This window comes from Mirounga angustirostris, unplaced genomic scaffold, assembly GCF_029215605.1.
Source record: "Mirounga angustirostris isolate CCGP_5_RB_7025 unplaced genomic scaffold, mMirAng1.0.hap1 SCAF_6, whole genome shotgun sequence".
Classification (NCBI taxonomy): domain Eukaryota; kingdom Metazoa; phylum Chordata; class Mammalia; order Carnivora; family Phocidae; genus Mirounga; species Mirounga angustirostris.
The window spans coordinates 5,945,378-5,970,787 of record NW_026991714.1 but is presented as its reverse complement, the minus strand read 5'-3'; the positions used below and the strand labels follow the sequence as shown (position 1 = coordinate 5,970,787).

The 25,410-nt window shown below is 44.9% G+C and overlaps 1 protein-coding gene across 5 annotated transcripts; it reads left to right on the top strand.

Annotated features, from left to right (window-relative positions):
- The first annotated feature begins 19,309 nt into the window (after positions 1-19,309).
- On the top strand, positions 19,310-24,940 carry LOC123845882 (low affinity immunoglobulin gamma Fc region receptor III-A-like). Of its 5 annotated transcripts, XM_045876779.3 has the most exons (6): positions 19,329-19,460; positions 20,121-20,168; positions 20,530-20,784; positions 22,785-22,901; positions 23,136-23,228; positions 24,398-24,940. In XM_045876779.3, exons 1-6 carry the CDS (start codon positions 19,421-19,423, stop codon positions 24,571-24,573), a joined length of 729 nt encoding a protein of 242 aa, XP_045732735.1. In that variant the 5' UTR covers positions 19,329-19,420; the 3' UTR covers positions 24,574-24,940. The 5 variants fall into 5 exon arrangements, with proteins under 5 accessions (XP_045732731.1, XP_045732734.1, XP_045732735.1 ...); XM_045876775.3 differs by having other exon boundaries at positions 19,310-19,460; positions 20,148-20,168; positions 22,785-23,228; XM_045876778.3 differs by lacking the exon at positions 22,785-22,901 and having other exon boundaries at positions 19,314-19,460; positions 20,148-20,168; positions 22,974-23,228.
- Positions 24,941-25,410: the final 470 nt, after the last annotated feature.

Sequence of the window (25,410 nt, the reverse complement as noted above, 5' to 3'; positions counted from 1 at the left end):
CTAAGTTCCTCCCTGTCTACCACATCTAGCTCATATTTTACTATAGATAACTATGGTAATAGTGCCCTTCCTGAAGAAGATCCTCTGTCTAAATTCCTTTATGCAATTAGTGTAAGGTCAAAAGTTCTTCTTGAGCCTTCTGTTTCTTAAAAGTAATTTGCTAAAAATAATCCACATGCCAAAGAGGCACATTTTAGGATGAAAATTTTGCTCCCCTACACTCATTTCCAATTTTACCCAGTACAGGCTCCAGACTCAACTTTCTCTAATGTTGATTCCCAGCCTGAGGGTGACCAATTTTCCATAACCTGTTAGGAACAAGAGAAAGTTGGGATCCTAGATCACACCCAGGCAGGCTGTCTTTTGGGGCAACAAACAGAAGGGTGAGAACTAAGACATCACTTACCATAAGAGCTAAACAGGCGCTGAGCCAGGAGGGAAGATGTATGCCATCACCTGGACAGAAAGCAGAAAAGTCTGGAGCCAGAGAACCCCTTTAATGAGGTCTCTAGAGCAGAAGTACTGGAGGATGAAGAATCAGAAACAGATGGAAGTGTGGTGGGTCTAGACTCAGTTTGGAACAAATCTTATCAACACAAAGGTCTCACAATTTATTCTTTTTATTCATTGATTGGAGGATTTCTAGGAAAGGACAAATCCTGAAAGGACAGGCATGTAAATGAAAACTTCTTTTGACCATAGCAGTTGAGTGAAGTTGCAAATATAAAAGGTGTTTGTTGTTCATTGAGGAGACTTAAGGAAAAGTACCTCTTGTGGGCTTTAGTTTATCATCTAGAAACTGGGAAAAGTCATTTTGAATAAGATAGTGGTAGTTGCCTGCTCATCATCTGTTGTTTCCTGTGGTCCCCAGTGTCAGTAGAAGTCCAGAAGAAGATTCTACTCTGGCAAAGGTGCAGAGCAGGTGGGCAAGCTAGAGTGAACATGAGCCCTGGCAGAATTGCAGAAGTGAAGCTAGTCTTCTGGAACCACTGGAGGGAAATGATACTGAGGCTAGCAATAACACCAAATGCTGAACAAGGGATAACTTGCCCAAGGGTGTTTACTAGAAACTGAGTGACTCAGTCAATACCCAGGACTCTAACCCTGTGTTGATATTATGTTCATAAAAGAGGTGGGGTGGGGGGTGGGAGGAGAAGATGAAGAAATAAGAGACAAGAGTCTCTGCCCTAAGGAATTCTTAGTATAATGGGGAAGAGATGATGCATGTAGGAGACAGATACAAAAACAGCACAAATACATCCTATCTTTCACCTGTATTAGCAGAATACAAAGGAACTTCGGATTTATGACTGAATCAAATATTGAGGGAAAGTATGAATATTAGAAAAAAATGATTATTAATTGTAGAGTCAAAGTATGTCATCAAAAGGGTTTTGATTTTGGGGTGCCTGGGTGGCTCAGTTGGTTAAGCGACTGCCTTCGGCTCAGGTCATGATCCTGGAGTCCCGGGATCGAGTCCCGCATCGGGCTCCCTGCTCAGCAGGGAGTCTGCTTCTCCCTCTAACCCTCCTCCCTCTCATGCTCTCTGTCTCTCATTCTCTCTGTCTCAAATAAATAAATAAAATCTTTAAAAAAAAAAGGGAGGTTTTGATTTTGGACACATCTACAGGTTAGTTACAAGGTAGGTCTGAGTATCAAGCAGTAATAATGTAAATGTGAGAAAACACTGAAGAACACAGTAGCTAAGAGAGGCTTGGACCATTTATGTTCAGGGTGGTCATAAAATTAACATTATGTTTATATTACAAACAACATAGCCTCAGGGAAAACAAATACCAATATCATGCAGTGGTGAGAGCTTAGCATAGGAGAGACTGCAAACTGAATATATAGTGATGAGAACATATAGAAAAACCTACCACCAGAGCATGGCTGGACTTTTATTTCTTATTTATTCATTTTCATTTATTTATTTATTGTTAAGATTTATTTATTTATTTGTCAGATAGAGACACAGCGAGAGAGGGAACAAAAGCAGGGGGAGTGGGAGAGGGAGAAGCAGGCTTCCTGCAGAGCAGGGAGCCCGATGCGGGGCTCAATCCCAGGACCTGACCTGAGCTGAAGGCAGACGCTTAATGACTGAGCCAACCAGGCGCCCCTTATTTATTTATTTTAGAGAGAAAGAGAGAGAGAGCATGAGCAGCAGAGGAGGGGCAGAGGGAGAGGGAAGAAAGAGAATCTCAAGCAGACTCTGTGCTGAGCATGGAGCCCAACACAGGGCTCGATCTCATGACCCTGAGATCATGACCTAAACTGAAATCAAGAGTCAGATGCCCAACTGACTGAGCCATCCAGGCACCCCTGGATGAGGACTTTTAAAATACACCATTTCTACACAGAAACAGGAAGAATGGAACAATGGGGATACAAAACAACCAGAAGGCAAACAATAGATGGCAGTGGTGTCTTTACATGTCAATAATTACTCTAAATACAATTAGATTGAATTCACCAACCAAAAGGTATAGAGTGGCTAGATAGATTTTAAAAAACAAGACCTGGGGTGCCTGCCTGGCTCAGTCAGTAGAGCATGTTACTTTTTATCTCGGGGTTGTGAGCTCAAGCCCCAAGCTGGGTGTAGAGATCACTTAAAAAAATAAAATCTTAAAAAAAAAAAAAGACCCGACTATATGCTGCCTACAGGAAACTCATTTCAGCTCTAAAGACACATAGAGGTTCAAAATGAAGAAATGGAAGAGGATATTGCATGTAAGTAGAAACCAAAAAAAAGTGGGCATAGCCATTCTTACATCAGATGAAATAGACTTCAAGCCAAAAACACTCACAAGAGACAAAGAAGGCCATTATACAAGGATGAAAGTGTCAATACAAGAATACATAACAATCATAAATATATATGCACTCAACATCGGAGCACCAAAATATATTAAGTAAATACTAACAGATCTAAAGAGAGAAATAGACAACAGTACAATAAGAGTAGGGGACCTCAATATCCCCCTGTCGGCAATGGAGAGGTCATCCAGACAGAAAATCAACAATGAAAACTTGAAATTGAACCATACTCTAGAACAAATTAATTTAACAAGTATATACAGAACTTTCCATCCAATACTAAAATACACATTCTTCTCCAGTGCACATGGAACATTCTGCAGGATAGATCATATGATAGGACACAAAACAATCAGCAAATTTAAGAAGACGGAAACCATACCAACTATCTTTTCTGACCACAATGGAATGAAACTAGAAATCAACAACTGAAAAAAATTGGGAAGTTACAAATATGTAGAAACTAAACAACACACTTTTTTTTTCAGTGAGCATTTGATCATTTTATTAACAAAATAAAAGCAAGAAATACATCCCTCTCTGGTGACACTTTTCAAGTAATTTTATGTGGAGAGCCTTGAGATGTATCAATTATAAAACATTAAGCAACACACTTCTAAAAAACAATGGGTAAAAGAAGAAATCAAAAAGGAAGTAAAAATTTATCTTGAGACAAATGAAAATGTAAATACACCATTATCAAAACTTATGGGGTGTGGCAAAATCAGTTTTGAGGGGAAAGTTTATAGCAATAAATGCATATATTAAAAAATGAGAAAGGTCTCAAATAAAGAACTCACTATACACCTCAAGGAATTATAAAAAGAACAAATTAAGCCCAAAGTTAGCAGAAGGAAGGAAATAATAAAGATCAGAGTGGAAATAAATGAACTAGAGACCAGAAAAACAGTAGAAAGGATCAATGAAACTAACAGCTGGTTCTTCAAAAAGATAAACAAAATTAACAAACTTTTATCTAGACTAACCAAGAGAAAAGAGAGAAAATACTCAAATAAATAAAATTAGAAATAAAAAAGACATTGCAACTGATACTGCAGACATATATAAGACCATAAAAGACTGTTATGAACAATTATATGCCAACAAATTAGATAACCTAGAAGAAATGGATACATTTCTAGAAACATACAAACTACCAAGACTAAATTAGGAAGAAGTAGTAAATCTGAACAGATCAATAACAAGTAAAGAAATTGAATCAGTAATCAAAAACTTCCCTACACAGAAAACCCAAGGACCAGACAACTTCACTGGAGAATTCTACCAAACATTCAAAGAACTTAATTCCAATCCTCAAACTCTTTCAAAAAGTTGAGGAGGAGGAGACACTTCTAAACTCATTCTACAAGGTCAGCATTACCCAGCCAGATAAGAATACCACAAGAAAACTATAGACCAATATTCCTGATGAATATAGATACAAAAATTCTCAACAAAATATTAGCATGCCAAATTCATAATCAATCATAAAACTATTTGAACTTATCAATGATTTCAGTAAAGTTGCAGGATATGAAATCAACATACAGAAATTAGTTGCATTTCTATACACCAATGATGAAACATCTGAGAAAGAAATAAAGGAAAATATCCTATTCATATTAGCATCAAAAACAAAATACTTAGGAATAAATTTAACAAAGGAAGTGAAAGATTGTTCAACGAAAACTACAAGATTTTCCTGAAGAAATCAAAGAAGACATAAACATGGAAAGACATCCCATGTTCATGGATCAGGAGAATTAATATTGTTAAAATGTCCATACTACCCAAAGCCATGTACAGATTCAAAGCAATGCCCATCAAAATACCAATGGCATTCTTCACAGGAATTAAAAAAGAAAAAAAAATTCTAAAGTTTGTATAGAACCACAAAAGTCCCTGAATAGCCAAAGCAATCCTGAGGAAAAAGAACAAAACTGGAAGTATCACACTTCCTGATTTCAAACTATACTACAAAGCTACAGTAATAAAAACAGTATGGTACTGGTACAAAAATAGATACATAGACCAAGAGAGTCCAGAATTAAACCTTTATTTGTATGGTCAACTAATATTTGACAACACAGTCAAGAGTACCCAATGGAGAAAGGGTAGTATCTTCAACAAATGGTGCTGGGAAAACTGGACAAACAGATGCAGAGTGATGAAATTGGACCCTTATCTTGCACTACTTCCAAAAATTAACTCAAAATGGATCAAGGGCTTAATCGTAAGATCTGATGCTATAAAACTCCTAGAAGAAAACTTAGAAGCTCCTCGACATTGACCTTGGCAATGATTTTTTGGATATGACATCAAAAGCCCAAACAACAAAAGCAAAATTCAACAAATTGGGGACTGCATCAAACATAAAAGTTTTTGTACAGCAAAAGAAACAATGGACAAAATAAAAGGCAACCCACAAAATGGGAGAAAAATTTTGCAAACTATATATCAGATAAGGGGTTAATACCCAAAATATACAAATAACTCATACAACTCAAGAGCAAAAACAAAACAAAACAAAAAACCCAAACAACCTGATTTAAAAATGGGCAGAAGAACTAAACAGACATTTTTCCAGAGAACATACCCAAATAGCCAACAGGGACATGAAAAGATGCTCACCATCACTCATCATCAGGAAAATGCAAATCAAAACTATAGAGAGATATCACATTATACCTGTTAGAATGGCTTTCATCAAGAAGACAAGAGATAACAAGTATTGCTGAGGATGTGGAGAAAAGGGAACACTTATACACTGTTGGTGGGAATGTGAATCGGTTCAACCACTATGGAAAACAATATGGAGGTTCCTCAAAAAATTAAAAATAGATCTACCATATGATTGAGCAATTCCACTTCTGGCCAAATACCCAAAAGAAATGAAAAAAGAATTTTGAAGAGATACATGCACTTCCATGTTTACTGCAGCATTATTCACAATAGCCAAGACATGGTAACAACTGAAGTGCCCATCAATGGATGAAGGGATAAAGATGTGCTACACACACACACACACACACACACACAATGGAATAATATTTAGCCATGAGAAAGGAGGACATCCAGCCATTTGTGACAACATGGATGGACCTTGAGCACATTATGCTAAGTGAGACAGAGAAAGACAAGTACTGTATGATATCATTTATATGTGGAATTCTAAAAAGTCAAACTTATAAAAACAGTACAATGGTGGTTATCCAGAGACAGCGGTTGGGACAGATATTATTTAAGGGTATAAACTTACAAAGAATAGTAAAAAAGCCCTAGAGATCTAATGCACAGTACAGTGAATATAGATAGAAATATTGTATTATAATCATCAAACTTGATAAGAGACTAGAACTTAATTATTCCAACTACTAAAGAAAGTATAATTTTTAAAAATATTTTATTTATTTATTTGATAAAAAGAGAGTGAGAGGAGAGAGAGAGCACTTGCGCACACAAGTAGGTGGAAGGGGCACAAGGAAAGGGAGAAGCATACTCCCCGCTGAGCTGGGAGCCTGATAAGGGGACCCTGGGATCATGACCTTCCTTCCAATCCATCTTCTCTACTGTTTTAAAAAAGACTTATCAAGCTTTTTCATCAAAATACATCATTTAACAAATGAGTAGCCATGAACGAGGAGAAGATATTTGTAACAGGTGTATCTGACAAAGGAGTCTTATATCTAGAATCCACAAGGAACTCCTACAAATCAGGAAGAAGACAGACAACACAATTAAAAGTGAGCAAAAGATTTAAACAGACATCTCACAGAAGAGAATATCCAAATGGCCAAATAAGCACATGAAAAAATATCCAAAATTATTACTTGCCAGGGAAATGCAAATTAAAAATACAATGAGATATCGCCATATACCACCTGATGGGCTAAAATTTAAAATAATACCAGTATACACCTCAGTTAAAAACAAAACCAAAATTGGCTAACAGATCAAGTTACCACCCTGCTCCAAGTCCTTCAGTGACTTCCCATTGTCTTCAGGATGATATTCAACCCTTCAAGATGGCATCTATACTCATCAGGGTAGCACATAGCGTCTGAGAGCGTATCTATCACTGCTGTCCCCACCCCAGTCCTGTGCTCCACTAATACCTATCTTTTTGTTGTTCCCTAAATTTGCCACATGTTGCCATGTTTTTGCCCATGCTATTTTCTGTGAACAAAGCTATTTTGCCAACTCATACTTATTCTTCAAGGCCAAACTCTTTCATAAAGCCCTCCATGAGTTGCACATAGCTAAACTGTTATTTGCAAGAGGAGGAGTCATCTAAAAGTTGCTGACTCTTCAGGGACTTCCCTCCCTCCACAAAGATCTCTCACATTCATGAATACATGAAGCCTGATGTGCCATATTTTGGGACCTGGACATTGGGATAATGTAAATGGACATGTTCTCTGAGCTTAGAAATGTAAGCTGTTGGCAGCTCTCTACTGCCCTCTGTCGAAACAAAATGGGCAATGTGAGTCTCAGCTGCAGGAGAAAACTAAAGAAAGGGGCGCCTGGGTGGCTCAGGTCATGATCCTGGGGTCCTGGGATTGAGCCCCACATCAGGCTTCCCTTTTCAGTGGGGAGTCTGCTTCTCCCTCTGCCCCTCCCACCGCTCATGTTCTCTCTCTCTCTCTCTCTCAAATAAATAAATAAATAAATAAAATATTTTTAAAAAGAAGAAGAAGAAAGAAAGAAAACTAAAGAAAGATCTGAGTGAGTGGTTTAACACAAAAAACAGCCAGTCTAAGGGACTAGGGAAGTAAGAATGAGTCAGGTTCAGGAGCAAGAAGAACCTGAGAACGCTCTTACTTTAAGCCGCTTGCTCTGCTCTTCTGCTTGAATGACTCTTGATGTCAGACAATGACATTCAGAAATAGTTTTGCTTTCATTCATCTGCACTCTGGTTTTGGGTCCTTAGGGATGAGGGTAGGATTTGAAGTTGTAGCAGAAAACTAGGAGTTAGATCCAACATTTAAGGTCTGCAGCTCATATAGCTTAGATCCCGCTCAGACCTGCTCTGTCCTTTGTCCACTGTATCAAGTGCATGGGTCTCCAGCGAGGGTAAAGATTCGAGGGTTGGGGGGTAGGAATATGGTCCTAAGCCAAGCATGCTGAGGGTTGCTTCTGAGGAGAGTGAAGCTGCTTTGCTCAGTAGCAAGTAAATATTTCACCAGAACATTTGAAGAACTATAAATGAGATTCTAAGTGATTCAAAATTATCTTCTTGTCACTAGAAATACATCTACCTTGAGGCCTCAGCAAATAAAGGAATCACTTCTATGGCTTCCAGTTAATTTCCTAAAGCACAATTCAGCTGGAGTCTATGCCTCTGGTTCTAGCCCAGCCGTCTCCTTCCTGATATCCAGCTGATCCTAATCACTCACTGTTATGTCCTGCAGACACCTCAAACCCAGAGTCTCCAAACCTGAACTTATCATGTACCCCCAGCTCCAACCCAGCTAAATTCCTTCCCTTCATATTTCCCACCTTAGGAAATGGTACCTCCTAAGCCAGAAATCTGGGTATCATAGTGGCTTCCTTCCTCTTTTTCATAATCCACATCTAATTTTGCTAGTTCTTGCTGAGTATCTCAACCCAACCACCATCACCTTAGCAAAAGAATTCAAAACAGGATTGTGAAGTTTTATCCGCACTCCCGTGTTCCTTGCAGCATCATTCACAATAGCCAAGACATGGAAACAACACAAATGCCCAGATAAATATATATCAAGAGATAAATACATACAGAAAATGTGACATACGCATTCAGTAGAATATTAGGCAGCCTTAAAAAAGAGGGAAATCCTCTCACATGCTACCTCATGAATGAACTTCAAGGACATTAAAGTACGCAAAATACACCAGTCACAAAAGGACAAATACTGTATAATTCCACTCAAAAGAAGTATCTAAGGAAGTCAAAACCATAGAATCAGGAAGTACAAAGATGGTTGCTAAGGGCTTGGGAGAGAGGAGAAGGAGAATTAATGTTTCGTGGATATAGGGTTTTAGTGTTGCAAGATGAGAAAATTCTAGAGATCTGTTGTATAGCAATGTGAATACATTAAACACTGCTATACACTGTAAAATGGTTAAGGTGGTAAATTTATGCTATGTGTTTCTCACCACAATTTTTTCTTAAAGTAGGGAGCATAATAAAGCAAGTTGTTAGACAAACATCAAAACTCACATATACATTTCAGAAGGATCACAGGGTGACATAAGAACCAAGCTACAGGACACCTGGAGTATAATAGAGCTGATCGGTGATCAAATTCTTTCAAGAAAGAAAAAGATTTCTAAGCCTGGGGGGCGTAGTGAAAAGGAGGGAAAGATCTTCATAAAACTTTTAAATTTCTGAGTAATACAAAACTAAAATCAGCTCAAAATAAACAACCAACTGCAGATTTTGCAAAAAAAAAAAAAATTTTTAATTATGCCCCCCAAAGAGGTATTTTTATTATACAAGCCATTAGGGAAGAAAACATAGATCACTTCTCTGCCTTTTAGCTAAGATCAAGTGTAAGGTGAAAAACATAGAGTCCTGAGCAATAAGCAGGGTCGGGGGTACCAACAGACATCCAAAGACATTTGGTTAAACAGACCTTAAATGTCTAAGTGTGCCAGACACCAGGTCTTAAGTGCTTCCCGTCTAATAGAAATATCAAAGAGGAAATGCAGCCAGTAAAATACATGGGAAGTGTTCAGACACACTAGTAATCAAAGAAATGAAAGTTAAAATGATGAGACCCCATTTCTCATCTATCAAGTTACCAAAGGTTAAGAAAAAGAATGTGAAAGCAAACGAACAAAGGAGGGAGAGGGATGAGGGATGAGGGAAACCAAGCAAGACTCTCAACTATAGAGAGCACTGCTGGTCGCCAGAGGGGAAGTGAGGGGGGGTGGGGAGAGGTGAGGGGGATGAAGAGTACACGTATCCTGATGAGCACTGAGTAATGTATAGAATTGTTAAATCACTGTATTGTACACCTGAAACTAATATAACACTTAAGTTAATTACACTGGAATTAAAATTACAAACTTAATAAAAAGAATGTGAGGGGCACCTGGCAGGCTCAGTCAGTCAAACTTAGCAACTCTCGATTTCGGTTCAGGTCATGTTCTCAGGGTTTTGAGATCAAGCTCTGCTTCAGGCTCCACCCTCAGCAGGGAGTCTCCTTCTCTCTGGCAAGGGAAGTGGTTCTCAAAGTGGGTTCTGGGACCAGCAGGATCACCATCACCTGGAAACTTATTAGAAATGCAAACTCAGGGCACCTGGCTGGCTCAGTTGGTAGAGTTTGTGACTCTTGATCTCAGGGTCGTGAGTTCAAGCCCTAGGTTGGGTGTGGAGATGACTAAAAAAAAAATACATAAATAAACTTGAAAGAAAGGAAAGAAGGGATGCATGCAAATTCCCAGGCCCGCCACAATCAGAAAATCTGAGTGAGGCCCACAAGTTTGTACTTTAACAAGCCTTCCAAATGACTCTGACTTACATGAACTAAAGGTCACTTCCTGAGGCTGGGAAGAGGTCTGGCCTCCATCGATCTGAGCTAACTCATGTTCTGTTAGGAAGGGAGAAACAGCTGTGGAGCAGGCCGCCTCCTTCCAGGACAAAGCCTCTGTTCTGGTGCTGATAATGACCCGAGCATTTTAAGAATCCAAGTCAAAGGAGTAACACTGTCTCCTCCTTCCCACACGTTCCTTGAAAGTATTTCACATCTTTTTCTCCAATGAAAAAAATGTGAAAAATGTTGAGTAGCATGTGCCTGTGGGTATGTGGAATTACTGTAAAAAAATCAAGTTGCAGGAAAATCCTGTATACAATATGTAAACAGTATCAGCAACAAATGAACAGAATATAGAGATGTATAGTTATGTGTTTACATGAATATGAATGCATAGCGCAAGTTCTAGAAGGACATAACATTCTCAGTGGTTACCCCTGAGGAAGGGAGAAAGGTCATTAAGAGTCATTTTCACTTTTGGTTCATTAACTTCTGAAGTGCTTTACTTATTTAGTGGCAAGAGTATATTATCCCTTCATGTGCATGTTTGCAAACAGAAAATGTTAAAAGCAGACAACAACCAAACACTGGTGAGAGGGACAAGGACTAAATCTCCAGCGCTGGTTCTGGGTTCTGCTCACACTCCTGAGGGGCCTCCAAACCCCCTCATCGCCAGAGGGACGGCATTGAGTAACGAAACAAAACGGTTTTTCCGTCTCCTTTCTAAACCTCCTTTTGGTGTTACCTTTTACTTTCCTGGGTACTGACTAGTTTGCATGTGAGTGAAAGCATGAGTTCAGGCTTTCTGATTAATTTTTACATCTTAGAGGAACTCACTTGCTAGCTCTGCTAGAAAATCCCTTTAGTTCCCCAAAGTTGCTGAATGGCCATCATTGGGATTTTTGAAAGACAAAGGCTACTGCATTCTGCAGTGTCTGGAAATTACCATTGGGAGCCAGCCTATTTAAGACAGAAGGAGCTAGACATAATCATTACCTCACTTGAGGAAGGAAGAAACAGGGGTTTAGGGAAGAGAAGTGACTTGACAGCTTGCAATAGTCCTACTGAAATCGAAACCTGGATTTCCTTCCTCCTTGGCTAACGTCCTCCCCAAAACCAAATCATCACACTTCTTTTGAAACTTTAAATGGTTGCAAGGCTGGGGGGACTCATAAGTGTGTTTTGACGGGGATAACAAGGTAGGGCATTTATAAGTCCCTCTAGCAGAGAGCATCAAAATTCTAGATCCCTCTTTTATGTCAATAAGCTGTATCATATTAATGAGCACAGCCAAAGTAAACAGGCTGTCACTTAAAGTCACACCACAAAACCAATTTTATTTCTGTGTTGTTTTCTCCCCACCCCCCTTGCATCTATGACTTCCTGTTGTGTGGAGTTGACTTTCCTCTTTCCCCATGACCACCTGTATGTGTCACCATAGGTGTGTCTGTTTCCAGTCCTCTGTGTGTGTGTCTTGTGCTGTGTGTATCTTCCAACTATGTTTGAGACTTGGGGTCTGTGAACCCAGGTACATTTCCTGTTACCTTTTACTTTTCCAGGGTTTTCTCTACTTTCTGCTCCCATGGCATATCTTGTGTCTCACTCTCTGCCCCCACCCCCACCTTCTCTTTGATTCTGCCGGTTTCCTTTTCTGTTCCTTTTCCTCACTTTACTGGACGTGTAACAGTGAATCTTTTGTATGAAATGACTCTGATATCGATTGTATTTCTAGTTCAGAGATTACTATATTTTGCTATTAAATTGAACAAGTAGAATATTTCCTTTAAATTTTTTTTTAAGATTTTATTTATTTATTTGACAGAGAGAGACACAGCGAGAGAGGGAACACAAGCAGAGGGAGTGGGAGAGGGAGAAGCAGGCTTCCCACGGAGCAGGGTGCCCGATGCGGGGCTCGATCCCAGGACCCTGGCATCATGACCTGAGCCGAAGGCAGATGCTTAACGACTGAGCCACCCAGGTGCCCCAGAATATTTCCTTTAAAAGGCAATTACAGCAACGACGTGGATGGAACTGGAGGGTATTATGTTGAGTGAAATAAGTCAAAAAGAGACAGACATGTATCATATGATCTCACTGATATGAGGAATTGTTAATCGCAGGAAACAAACTGAGTGTTGTTGGAGTGGGGGGTGGGGTGGGAGGGATGGGGTGACTGGGTGATAGACACTGGGGAGGGTATGTGCTCTGGTAAGCGCTGTGAATTGTGCAAGACTGTTGAATCTCAGATCTGTACCTCTGAAACAAATAATGCAATATATGTTAAGAAAAAAAAAAGAAGAAGAAGAAGAAGGTAGCGGGAGGGGAAGAATGAAGCGGGGGAAATTGGAGGGGTAGACGAACCATGAGAGACGATGGACTCTGAAAAACAAACTGAGGGTTCTAGAGGGGAGGGGGGTGGGAGGATGGGTTAGCCTGGTGATGGGTATTGAGGAGGGCACATTCTGCATGGAGCACTGGGTGTTGTGCACAAACAATGAATCATGGAACACTTCATCTAAAACTAATGATGTAATGTATGGGGATTAACATAAGAATTAAAAAAAAAAAAAAGAGCCAGGAGAATGCTATACCCTCATGGCTTAGACCAATCAGGATTCACCTCTGTATATGGGATGACGTAAGCTCCTGAATCAAATCAGCACTGTATTAGGAAGGAGGAAGGATGGATATTGGGTAGTGTTACCCCCTCATTGTACGTCGTATTATACTTGTTAAGTCAACTGAGTCATGGCAAGTTTTGAGTTACAGAGAACTCAGAGGCTACTATGGATCAGAGTTCAAGAAGTCCTTGTTTCCTGGATATCTCGGCAATTGCACTGCAGGGCTGAGCTAAGAAAGTGCCACGAGGTACACCGCCTTCTGGTGGCTATAACTGTATCCAAACTCTTGGGAGAGAGGGAGGGAGGGAGCGATGGTAATGGCTTTCTTCTTTCCAGTTAATACCAACCATCTCCCTTCTTCCTGTGATTGTTCTCAGGTAAGATGAAAATTCTTTCCTTCCCTCTATTTTACAGTCTCCCATACATGTCCACAGAGACTGTCTATTTTAAAGATTTCACTTTAATCGCCGTACCCTCAAAGGATCAGGAAATCCTCCAAAAGTTACTGAAGTCGCTAGTTGTGGCAATATTGACACATGACAACAAATTTTTGACACTCTCTCTACCAAGAGATGGATCTGGAAAAAAAAGAGAGAGAGAGAGAGATGGATCTGTGTCTCCTACCCTTGATTCACGGCGGGGGGGAGGGGGGTTATAACTGTTCTTGTTGCCAGGTGAACTGGGGACACCCCAGGCCCTGGGGCCTCGACCCAGCCTGTCCCAAAGATGTCACCAAAGTTTCTTGGTCTCCTCAAGAGAAAGAATTCAAGGATAGACACAGCACAGTGAAAAGCAACACAAGGGGGAAAGTTGATTAAGGTGAAAAGTACCCTTTCGAGATGTGAGGGCCTGTGAGCTCAAAATACCGCTGCTCACCTCTGGGGTTGAGTTTCTAGTGTTTTTTTGAGAGTTGCTAACTAGGGGATGGAATATTCATTACTTTGGGGCAGGAAGCAGGGTTTTGCACTTTTTCTTCCTTATTGGTCAGGGGTTTCTGTCATGGCATCCGCTGCAGTCTAGGGCCTATCTGGTCGGATCCGGCTCTGGTGGAGGGCTTCCCGGAAGGCCTCTGACTCTCCCCGTAGCTGGCCGGGACTTCCTCGTTGCAGACGTCCAGGTCTCCTGTTAGAACCCACCTAACTGCCTACGCCAACATTCTGACTAGCAGGCTGCCGTGGAGAGTGAAGTCAGTCACCATAGTAGCTGTTAAGAAAGTTAAATGACGGGGCACCTGGGTGGCTCAGATGGTTAAGCGTCTGCCTTCAGCTCAGGTCATGATCCCAGGGTCCTGGGATCGAGCCCCACATTCGGGCTCCTGGCTCAGTGGGGAGCCTGCTTCTGCCTCTCCCTCTCCCTCTGCCTCTCCCCCTGCCTCTGCCTCTCCCCCTGCCTCTGCCTCTCCCCCTGCCTCTGCCTCTCCCCCTGCCTCTGCCTCTCCCCCTGCCTCTGCCTCTCCCCCTGCTCGTGCTCTTTCTGTCTGTATCTCTGTGTCTCAGATGAATAAATAAAATTAAAAAAAAAAAAGTTAAATGACCTGTGGATAAGTTCAAGTCTCTCCCTTAAGACAAAACAAAATCTCCTTTTCTTTCCTTGATCCCCTCTAGTTACCATCTTCTGATTTTCCTTTCTTACTGTATCACTCAGGGCTCTTGACTCTAAGCAACTGTCTCAGACTCTAGGTATATTAAGGAAAGGAAAGGAATTTACTGGGTGGAAACTGGAGGCAGGTCATCCTCTCCTGTTGTTGTGATGACTAGTCATCAACCATCTCCTTCCCTTATGAATGAATCTCCCTTATAAGTGAATAAGTGTCACTTGTTCGGGATTCAACATTCCAGAAGAGACAAGTTGGCCAAGCCTAGATCATATGTCTGCTCCTTGGCTTCCTGTCTGAGTCAGCTCAGGCTGCTATGTAACAAAGTACCACACACCAGGTGGTTTGAAGAACAGAAATTTATTTTCTCACAGTTCTGGAGGCTAACAGTCTGAGATCAAGGGTTGGTTTTTTTCTGAGTCCTCTCTCCTTGGCTTGTAGACGGCCATCTTCTCTTTCTGTCTTCCCACGGTCTTCCCTCTGTGCCTGTGTCCTAATCTTCTCTTCTTGTAGGGACACCAGTCATATTGGATTAGGACACATCCTAATGACTTCATCTTAACTTAATGTCCTTTCCAAGGTTCTGTCTCCAGATAAAGTCACATTCTGAGGTACTCGAGGTTAGAACTTCAACATATAAATTTGTGAGAGACACAGCTCAGCACATAACACTGGCCCAAGGCAGGGGAAAGGGGGATCTGGCCCACTTGGCTTATGTAGCGGAAACCAGTCACCACTTTCTATTAAGACTACTCACAGTGGGGGCTTCCTCAAGGGAGAATGAGATGCTGATACGAAGGCGACATCCCCGACAGCCCTGACAAAGCCCCTGGACAGCCTCGACAAAGGTCCACGATGCCTTCATAACGGAGATTCTCAGAAGGAGTAGTAATTCATGAGAACACTTTTTCACTTCTACTCAATCTTCAACCAAAAGTTATCAGTTTTTGTCCCCCAACTACAGCCCTTGAAATTGTTCAGGCAAAGGTCATGAATAGGTCCCAGAAGACCACATTGAAAGTACTTCTTGAACTTTCTACAGCTCTTAATACTGTTGACTTCTGCCTCCTTAAAAGTCTCTGCGGCCTGGGCTTCCCTATTCTCCTCTCTTCTCTAACCCCTCCTCCCCAATCTCCTTTGTCAGCTGTTCTTCCTTTTCACACTCTGCAAAAGTTGCTGTGTGCCAAGTTTCTGTCATTGCTCCCCTTCTCCCACCCCACCTCCCATCTTCTCTACTTCCTTCCCTCACTGGAGGTCCCCTTTTTTCTCACTCAATACTCAGATAGAGAGATCTTACCCATATTATATCTGAACCTAGGATCTCTGGATGGGCTTCACATGGAAATTCTTAAATTATAGGGAAATTTATGTGTATATTTATTTGCATTTTTTCTTAGGAAAAGGACTAAAGCTTTTATCAAAAGTTTAAAACACCATGTTGATGCCTCCTAAATCTTGTCTTTTGTCCAGACCTGCTTCTGAGTTCCCAGGCCATATGCCCAACTGCCTACTTGAAATCTTCACCTGAAATCACAACTACCTCCAACTCAATAAGGTCAAGAGCTGAGATCATTATCTCCCCCCCAAAGCCTGTTCCTCTTCCTTTATTTCTTATGTCCATGCAATGTACCACCATCCTCCTCATCATCCAGATCAAAAAGCTGTGCATTGCCCAGACCGCTCCTTCTCTGTTACCCTCATAGCCAATCACTCATCCAAATCCTGTCCGTTCTACCTTCTTCACCTCTCTCTTAGAGGCTTCCATTGCATTTCCACCTCTTTAACAGAGAATCTCCCCTTGGCTAGACTGTCAAAATAACTTCCCAACTCTTCTCGCCACCTTCGATCTCTCTCCTTTCCAGTTTATTTATTGGACTTCTATCAGAGTAATTTTTATAAAACGTAAAACTGATCATGTCATTCCCCAGCTTAAAATGTTGATAATCGGTTTTACATTTTATAAAAATTATTCTGAAAGCAATCTAAGAAGGTATAGACTGTTCACGATGACATACAAAGTCCTTCATGATCACTCCATAGATATCGAGCGCCAAGTATGTTTTAGGCACTGTGCTAAATGCTGGGGATACAATATAAACAAGAGGAACAGATTCCCTGCCCTCAAAGACCTGACCGAAGTCTGATGAGTACTACAAAGGAAAAGCACAAGCTCTTAAAGGAGTAAGGGGATGGAGGGGCCACAACTTCATTTGCATCACCAGGGAAGGCCTTCACCTCCCATCTTGCACGTTTTTTTTTTTTTTTAAGATTTTATTTATTTATTTTGACAGAGAGAGACATAGCGAGAGCAAGAACACAAGCAGGGGGAGTGGGAGAGGGAGAAGCAGGCTTCCTGCAGAGTAGGGAGCCCAATGCGGGGCTCGATCCCAGGACCCTGGGATCATGACCTGAGCCGAAGGCAGATGCTTAACCACCGACTGGCCACCCAGGCGCCCGACCCTTAACCTTTTAGCTTGTGCTTCTCCTTTGTGGTTCTCACAAATCTTGTGGAGCTATACCCAGCTCTGCAAACACGCCAGCCTATTTCACCCCATCTTTGCTCATGCTTCCCTGTTTGCCTGAAATGCCTTTCTCTCAAAACCTTCCTGCTGAACATACAATTATCTTTTGTGATACATTTAAAGTGATCCACTCCCACATGACTCCTCCCACAGGTGCCTTCTTTGTGCACAAACAGGATTTTGCAAATACTCTCAGGGTCCCTCTGGCACTTCAGGCCCTTATCTGGTGGTCTCCCCTACACAAGTGTGAGTACCAGGGGATGAAAACTAACTGGCCTGGTCATCGCAGAACCTCGTGCTGTGGCTGGCATGTCAACTGTGAAGGGCAAGTAAGGGGAGAGAAGAAGGGAGAGAGGAAAAAACAACAATGAGGGGAGAAAAGAAAAGGCAAGCATGGAGACAAACGAACACTCCAGCATAAGCTATCCCAAGACCACCTGTCCTTTGAAAACTGTGCGTTCTAGCTACCCCTTAAAATTAGCCCTTGCAGCCCCAGGCTCAAGCTGAGGCTGGCTCAGTAAGCACTTGATGAAAACCTTCAGCGTGCTCCCCACTCTTGCGGTCCTCCTGGGCTCCCTGCTTCCTATCGCCCATCCTCCGCAGCCAACAATTCTTCCCTCCACGTGAAGACCACAGACAGAAGATGAGTCCGAGGAGACAACAGAACTGCAAAGAAGGCAAACTAAAGTGAATGCCGCGAACCGCGAGCCACGTGCGAGAAAACCACGCAGAACTGTGAAGAACAGAGAGCGGGGGGGGGGTCCCCCTTCACCTCGGAAGCTTTCCACAGTCCCCCAACCCCCGGGAAGAGGGGGGCACTCTGCGGGCCTAGGTTTCCCAGAGAAGCATCTGAAGTGCATAGTGTGGGGCTTTACGTTTTCAGATGCTGGTCTGGATTTTGCAAGGTGTGAACGCGGCGCTTGAGAGGGAGCGCTAGAATGGCTGCGGGGTTCGAGTCCCGGGTGGACCCTAACCAGACATCAAGCCCCAGGGCCTGTGGGGGAGGGGCTGCGGCAAGAGTGCATGAAGGCGGCGGGTGGGTGGGAGGGGGGCACCGATGAACTCTACTGGGAGCAAAACAAAGCAAAACAAAATCCTGAGAGGTGGTCTTTATATGACTTTGGAATGGACAGGGGCACTGGTCCCAAGCAGTGGCCAGCAGGCACCCGTGCCCGCCCCGCCGCCCCTCTACCGCTGCCAAACCTCACACCTGTCTGCTGCTCACCTCCCGGCCTTTTCCAAGGCTTTTTCGAGTGAGACCTGTCCCAGATGTCCAGGAACCCCCTGGGGCAGTGGCACTGCCAAGCAGAGCCATTTGATTCTCTGAGACCTGGATTTAAACAAAGTGGGAGGGGGAGAGAGGATACGGAGGTGCATGTGTTGGGGAGAGGGGTGCATCTAGGGAGCGCAGAACAGGTTCGCAGTCTGATGGCTTCCCCGCCGCTGCACCTCCACCTTTTTCAGTAAGGAGCCCAGGCCAGCCCAGGCCCGGTGGGTCCCCGAGGGTCTGAGCTCACTTGAGCTGCGGTGACTTAGCTCAGCCCTGGTAATGGTGGTTTGATTGTAAAGAGCTCCTGTCCTCTCCTCCCCTCCATTCCTCCTTCTCTGCCTTCCCTGCAACCAATCAGTGACATCCCCACCCCCACCCCCAGGGCTCCATTCCTCCCCCACTGCCTGGGTTTCCTTTAACAGAGGGTGTGAATCTCACGGTCAAATTCACGCTAAGAAGTGCATTGCGGATCCCAAGGCAATGCATTTTGAATCTTGAAAAATATAATGGTGGAGATAACCCTGGGGGGAGGGATGCTTTCTAGCGGTTTGAAGATTTCAATGTGCGCAGGCAGGTCCCAGCTGGATTCCGCGGAATCAGGGCAGTGACAAGTTCAGAAGTAGGACCAGAGATCCCTTGGTGAATGCTCTCCCTCTGGAGTCTCATCCCCAGGGTCCTGCTATCTTGTCTTTGGCACTGAGTGGATCCAAACCCACGGGGGGGGGGGGGGGGGGCGGGGGGGCGGCGGGGGGGGGGAATATCTTGAGATTTACCAGCTGCATTCTGACAGCCTCTAGAGATCACTAGATGCTCACCTGTAGACCTATGTGGACCCCCAAGGGGGACATGCCCCCTCAGCTTCCTTCCAGACTTTTTTCTTCCCCTTCCTGCCCTATCATGGGGCTCATTTGTCAGAATTCTGGTTCAGAAATCAGATGACGTTCTGGGAAAAGGAACCTAGAGAGTAATGAGCTGGGGGGTGGGGGAAAGACTATTTACTTCCTCTCTTCAAGTGAGCTGCCTGCGGCCTGTAAGGGCTCAGTGTATCTGCGGCGACTTCGCTCTGATGTGACAGCATGAGGCGGTTGCTACCCTCAATGGCTCTGCTGCTCCTAGGTAAGTCAGAGTCACTTGGGCTGCGAGAGAAGCTCCAGATGCCCTGGGGTTCAGCAGAGCCCACTTTTCAGGCCGGGGAGAGGACCCCTACCAAGGAATAGGACCCCTTACCACATGCAGAGCGCTCAATAGAGCTCCCAGGACAAACCCCTGAGGCGCTAGAGATGAGAACGCAGGCTCTGATTTGGGCATAACCAGGAAGTGAAGGGGGACTGGGAGGTCTCTGTTCCTTCACCCTGCTGGGGCTCAGTTTCCCTATCTGTAAATTGAAGGCTATGGACCAGATAGATGGTCCCTAAGTTCTGTCCCTTCCGTTCTGACGTCACTGGGTTCCCCTCCAAGACTTCTGATTTCCACCCTTGTGGGAGGACTTGGGTTGACGTGGTGTCTCCGGCTTGATTCGGGGAAATTCAGTCTGTACCCTTGTTTTGGGAGTTTGAGAAGAGGGACTAAGGAGGAAGGGAGTGGTGTTGAAAGCGGGGATGGGGGTGGAAGGCAGGACAGGAGACGTTGACACTGGTGACGAGAAGGCAGGCAGAGGGAAAGGTAGCCACCATACATACCTTGATTCTTGGCGACACGGGACCCCCAAGGCAGGGGCTGGCAGGGGAATTTACACCCCTTCCACACTCCAGCCCCCTGATCTCCACTTCTGTTCAGCATTTGTTTCGCCCTTTTGTCTTGCAGTTTCTGCTGGCACACAAGCTGGTGAGTTTGCTTTGTGGTCTCGATGGATCCAGCTAGGCACGCAGTGTGGAACAGCCACGGGGCGCTGGGAAACGCGCACCACGTGGGAAACAGTTGGTGTGGGGTTGTCAGGGGGCACTTCCCCAGTACAGTCGGCCTTGGCCCTAGGCTTCTCTGGCTAATTTTCCTCAGGATAATGAGAGGCCAGAAATGGGGCTAAGTGCCTTGAAGCCAAGATGTTCTGAGTCTGAGTCACTGACCAAGGCGGAGTCGCCAAGCGTGGGTTTGCAATGGGCTCGCTCTGGCTCTCAGCCTCCCCGGGAATGCTAGTGTAAGGCCCGCTCCGCTCCCTGCCCTAATCCACCCTCTCTTGGTTCCTTAGCAAACCTCACAAAGGCTGTGGTGGTCCTGGAGCCTCCATACAATAGGGTCCTCACGTTGGACAGTGTGACTTTCAAGTGCCAGGGGACCGATCCCTTTGGGGACAGTTCCACCCAGTGGCTGCACAATGGGACCCTCATCTCAGATCAGACCAGCTACTTCATCAAAGTCGCCAGGATTGAAGACAGCGGCGAGTACAGGTGCCGGAAGGGACTCTCTGAACTCAGTGACCCCGTGCAGCTCGAAGTCCACGTGGGTGAGTGGGCGAAGGGGAAGAGGGGACTCGCCAATAGAGGGTGGAAGCGGAAGACTTGAGCAGACCCGAGACTTGGGGGTTAAAACTGAGACGAGATGATCTGTGGCCACCCTGAATTATACCAGAGTCATAGTCCTATCTCCAAGCAGGCCTTGGGCAAAATGTCAAAAGCTGGTGCCTGATGGACCCAGGACCCTGCAGGGCACAGTCCCAGCAACCACCATTCACATAGAACGTACCCAAGAGCATGGTGTCACCTGAAGGTCAGGCCATGCTGTTAGTGCTCACTGATATTTATTGAATAAGTTAATGATTCTGTTTTTATGACCCCCATCTCCATCTGACTCTCAGGCGCACAATGCCCTAAGTGACCCTCCAAACCCTTCCAAACGGCCCAGGGTCCTATCTACCACCCTGTCCCCATCAATGCCACACTCAAACTTAAACTTCAGTGTAACCCTCCTAGTGGGGATAGAGACATGTTCAGCCTGCACACGGGTCATGGAACGGAAGTCTTTAGCATTGTTTGCAGAATGCAGGCATCAGAAGCAGGTGAGGGAAGGATGTCAGAGGCAGGGCTATGTCCCGCGGTCCCTGGAATCACAGCACCTGGCCCAGTACCTGCAGTGTCCCCTCTCAAGCCTGACGCTACTTCAATGGCTGCCTCAGGGTCACCATGTGTACAGGTGGAAGGAGCCTGGAGGGGAAGGGGGGCCTGACTTGCAAAGAGTTTCACAGAACTAGGCCTCTGAAGCTGACTTTCGTGGCTCCTTAGCCTCTGACCACCACGTAGCTGACACAGTCTTCATGCTACGGAGTTACGGGGAGGAATGTCTATTCCCTAGCTAGGTGAGGCGTGGCTACCTTAGACCAAATAAAATGGGTTATTAGAAAAATCAATCCTGAGAGCTATTAGTTTGCCCTGGAGTTCGATCTAGAACCTGGCTTTGGAAGTCCCGTCAATGAGGATTGTACTAAGCTGTGACCATGAGCACTAACTTCACCAGGAAAAACTCTCGATCATCTTTCAAGACTCGTTTCACTTTCTCCTCCTCTGAGAAGTCCTCTTTGTGCCATTCTCTTTGGCCCTCGAGACCTTTGTTCTTTGCCTGTTGTAGCACGCTGTGTTGGAATTATTTCTGCGTATGTGTTTTTCTGTGTTGGGTCTACAAATTCTTTGAGGTTAGGGATCATGTGTCTTCGTCAGCGGGTAACCCCAGACTGCACAACACCTGGTACATTAGTGAGTGCTCAACCAAATCTTCGCTGAATGGATGTACATATGGACATTCATGAAGTCCATGGCAGGACAGACTGGCCCAAAGGCCACCAGACTATCTATATGTATTCTTATAATCATAATCTTTTTTTTTTAAAGATTTTATTTATATGACAGATAGAGACACAGCAAGAGAGGGAACACAAGCAGGGAGAGCGGGAGAGGGAGAAGCAGGCTTCCCGCGGAGCAGAGAGCCCGATGCGGGGCTCGATCCCAGGACCCCGGGATCATGACCTGAGCCGAAGGCAGACGCTTAACCAACTGAGCCACCCAGGCACCCCTCAACCTTTCTTTAATGGAGCAAATCGTCATTTTTTTTTAAGATTTAAATTATTTATTTATTGAGAGAAAGAAAGAGAGCTCATGAGTGCGTGGGTGGAGGGGTAGAGGGGGAGGGAGAGAGACAATCTCCAGCAGACTCTGCTGGGCATGGAGCCCGATGCTGGGCTCGATCCCACGGCCCTGAGGTCATGACCCGAGCTGGATCCAAGAGTCAGACGCTCAGCCAACTGAGACACCCAGGCACCCCACAAATCATCATTTTCAAATGCAATTTTTACTCTTTGACCTAGAACTTATGGTGGCTGCTTGTAGCCTTACTTGCCATAACAAATCCCAGGGCAGCCCTAAGGACCCTGCAGATGGCTTCCCCCCTACCTCTTCCCTTAGTCCCTCTGTTCTACCCTTACGGTTTGATTTGTGTGTCCCTCTTCCCCATTAGACAAAAAGTCTTGGTGTGACATGAGTTCTCCTGAGGGCCCAGTGGGCTTTTTCCCGAAGCAAGCTCTGCAGGGATGGCTCCCAGGCTGGCTCTCCATGGCGCCCCAGGATCTGGGTGGTGAGTGTCCCCTTCCCAAGGTCTTGGCTCTGATTGCTGAGGCCCCCGGGCCGTGGCCTCCGTGTCTTTCAGGTTGGCTGTTGCTCCGGACGCCTCGGCAGGTGTTCCAGGAGGGGGAGCCCATTTGGCTGAGGTGCCACAGCTGGAAGAACAAGCCCGTATGGAAAGTTCAATATTTCCAGAATGGAAAAAGCAAGAAGTTTTCTTATAATAATTCTGACTTCCACATTCCAGCAGCAACAAGCAAACACAGTGGCTCCTACTTCTGCAGGGGGCTTATTGGGAAGAGAAACGAGTCTTCAGAGCCTGTGGACATCATCATTCAAGGTAAGAGCTGCACAGCTCTCGAGGGTCCAGACCCCCCTGGGCATGGATGGAGTCTGCACTCAGACTGTGAAGATGAGTGGAAAGGAGATTCTGGAATATTCCACAGGCTTCTTTACAAGGGGTTCTGAGGGGTGTCATTGACTCTGCACGAACAGAAGCCACATTTCCTGCCCCATAAGTACACCTGTCCCTCCTTGCCCCAGTCACACCACACCCACAATGTTATGTGTCCCTAGAGTGCTAGCCCATCTTCACTGCCCTCCTTTCCTCTCCAAGCCTCAAGTCTTAGCCAAGAACCAACCTGGTGGGCGCCCCTCACTGGCTCACAGAGAGGGCATGGAAACTGGGTCCCGGTTCTGCTGCTCATTAATCATGTAACAGTGCATAAACCATTAGTCTCTTTGAGTCTCAAGTTCCCCTTCTGTAACAAAGATGAGTTGACGTTTATCGGGCACCTTTCAGTGTGCTCGACACCCCGCTAAGTGCTTCTTTCCATGCACCCAGTTTGACCATCACAGTGACCCCCTCACCACAATGTTAGGAGGTTATAGGCATTATTGAGTCTACCTTACGGATGAAGTAACTCTAACTGAGGGGAGAATGGGGGGGCGCGTTAATGTGTCTCTAAGATCACACCAAAGATTCAGACCTTTATCTTTTTTTAAAGATTTTATTCATTTAGGGGCACCTGGGTGGCTCAGTCGTTAAGCGTCTGCCTTCGGCTCAGGTCATGATCCCAGAGTCCTGGGATCGAGCCCCGCATTGGGCTCTCTGCTCTGCCGGGAGCCTGCTTCTCCCTCTCCCTCTCCCACTCCCCCTGCTTGTGTTCCCTCTCTCTCTGTGTCTCTCTCTGTCAAATAAGTAAATAAACTCTTTAAAAAAAAGATTTTATTCATTTATTTGACAGAGAGAGAGAGTACAAGTAGGGGGAGGTGTAGGCAGAGGGAGAGGGAGAAGCAGGCTCCCCACCGAGCAGGGAGCCCAATGTGGGGCTCGATCCCAGGACCCCGGGATCATGACCTGAGCTGAAGGCAGACCTTACCAATTGAGCCACCCAGGGGACCCAGACCTTTATATTTATTTAACCACTAGATAAAAGGAAAGAATTGGACACCAAATTTCTGCCTTAACAAGTGTCATTTTTCTCATCCCTCTGCTTCTCCCATTAGGTTCAGCAGTTCCATCCACCTTACCACTCCTACATTGGCCCCAAATCCCTTTCTCCCTGGTGATGGTACTTCTATTTGCAGTGGACACGGGACTGTATTTTGCTGTGCAGAGAGACCTTCATAGCTCAATGAGGGGCTGGAAAAACAGCAAAGTCTCCTGGAAACAGGGCCCTTAGGACAAATGGGGGTAATAAAAGCAGCACCTTTGAGCCTCCTTCTGGATTCACAACCCCATCATCCCCACCAGGCAGCTCTGGGAGCAGCAGGAAAACCGCACCTCAGGATCTGGGCTGAGGATCTTCCACTCAACTCCATTCTGTCTTGGTCTCTGCTGGAAAGGAAGGGTCTGCGATCTCTGGGGGCCAACCATGAAGCCCCAGTGAGTAGACACAGTACTCAGACTTGAAGTCTCAGAGCTACCCAGATACCTTCTCTGCCCTACTGTCTGTCACAGCAAAGCCACAATGTAGACTGTGGGTGGTGACCCAATGTATGAACTTGTTCTTAAATAACTGGATAAGTAAATAAAAGAATTATGGCCGAGGGCCAGCTGGGTCGTGGTCTACATCTGTTGCTGCCACCCTAAAGCCCCTTCCATATAGATTGTGGGGGCTGTTGAGGGTCTAGGGGAGACAGCAAAAGGGGGTGGCTGAGAAAGAGCAAGGCAGTCCAGGACGGACCAGGGCAAACCCCTGCCTGGACTGTCTTCCTAGAACGTGAGCGGTAGTGTAGGTACAGAAAAATCACAGGGTGATGTAGAATTGATTTTTCAGGGGAGCCCCTGTCAGAACTGGGATGCTGTGTGAATATTTAATGATGAACGCTCTTGATGTCTGTCATGAGTAGAAAATGCTCCCGGAAAGGGGTTGGGGATGGAAGGGTCTTGGAAAAGAACGAGCAGATCAAACTCTGTGTCCATAGGAAGGAGAGCCACATTGCTGTCCCAGATCAAGCTCAGTGAACAGAGCTTGCTCTGGGTCTGAACCGAGAAAGCATGACAGGAAAGAGTCAAC

Bases quoted from the DNA above. Each gene is read 5' to 3' on its own strand.
- LOC123845882 (XM_045876774.2), top strand. From the start codon at position 19,421: ATGAGGCGGTTGCTACCCTCAATGGCTCTGCTGCTCCTAG. The intron at 20,169-20,529 runs GTGAGTTTGCTT...TTGGTTCCTTAG, and splicing joins TTCTGCTGGCACACAAGCTG to CAAACCTCACAAAGGCTGTG. The intron at 20,785-22,784 runs GTGAGTGGGCGA...CTTCCCCATTAG, and splicing joins GCAGCTCGAAGTCCACGTGG to ACAAAAAGTCTTGGTGTGAC.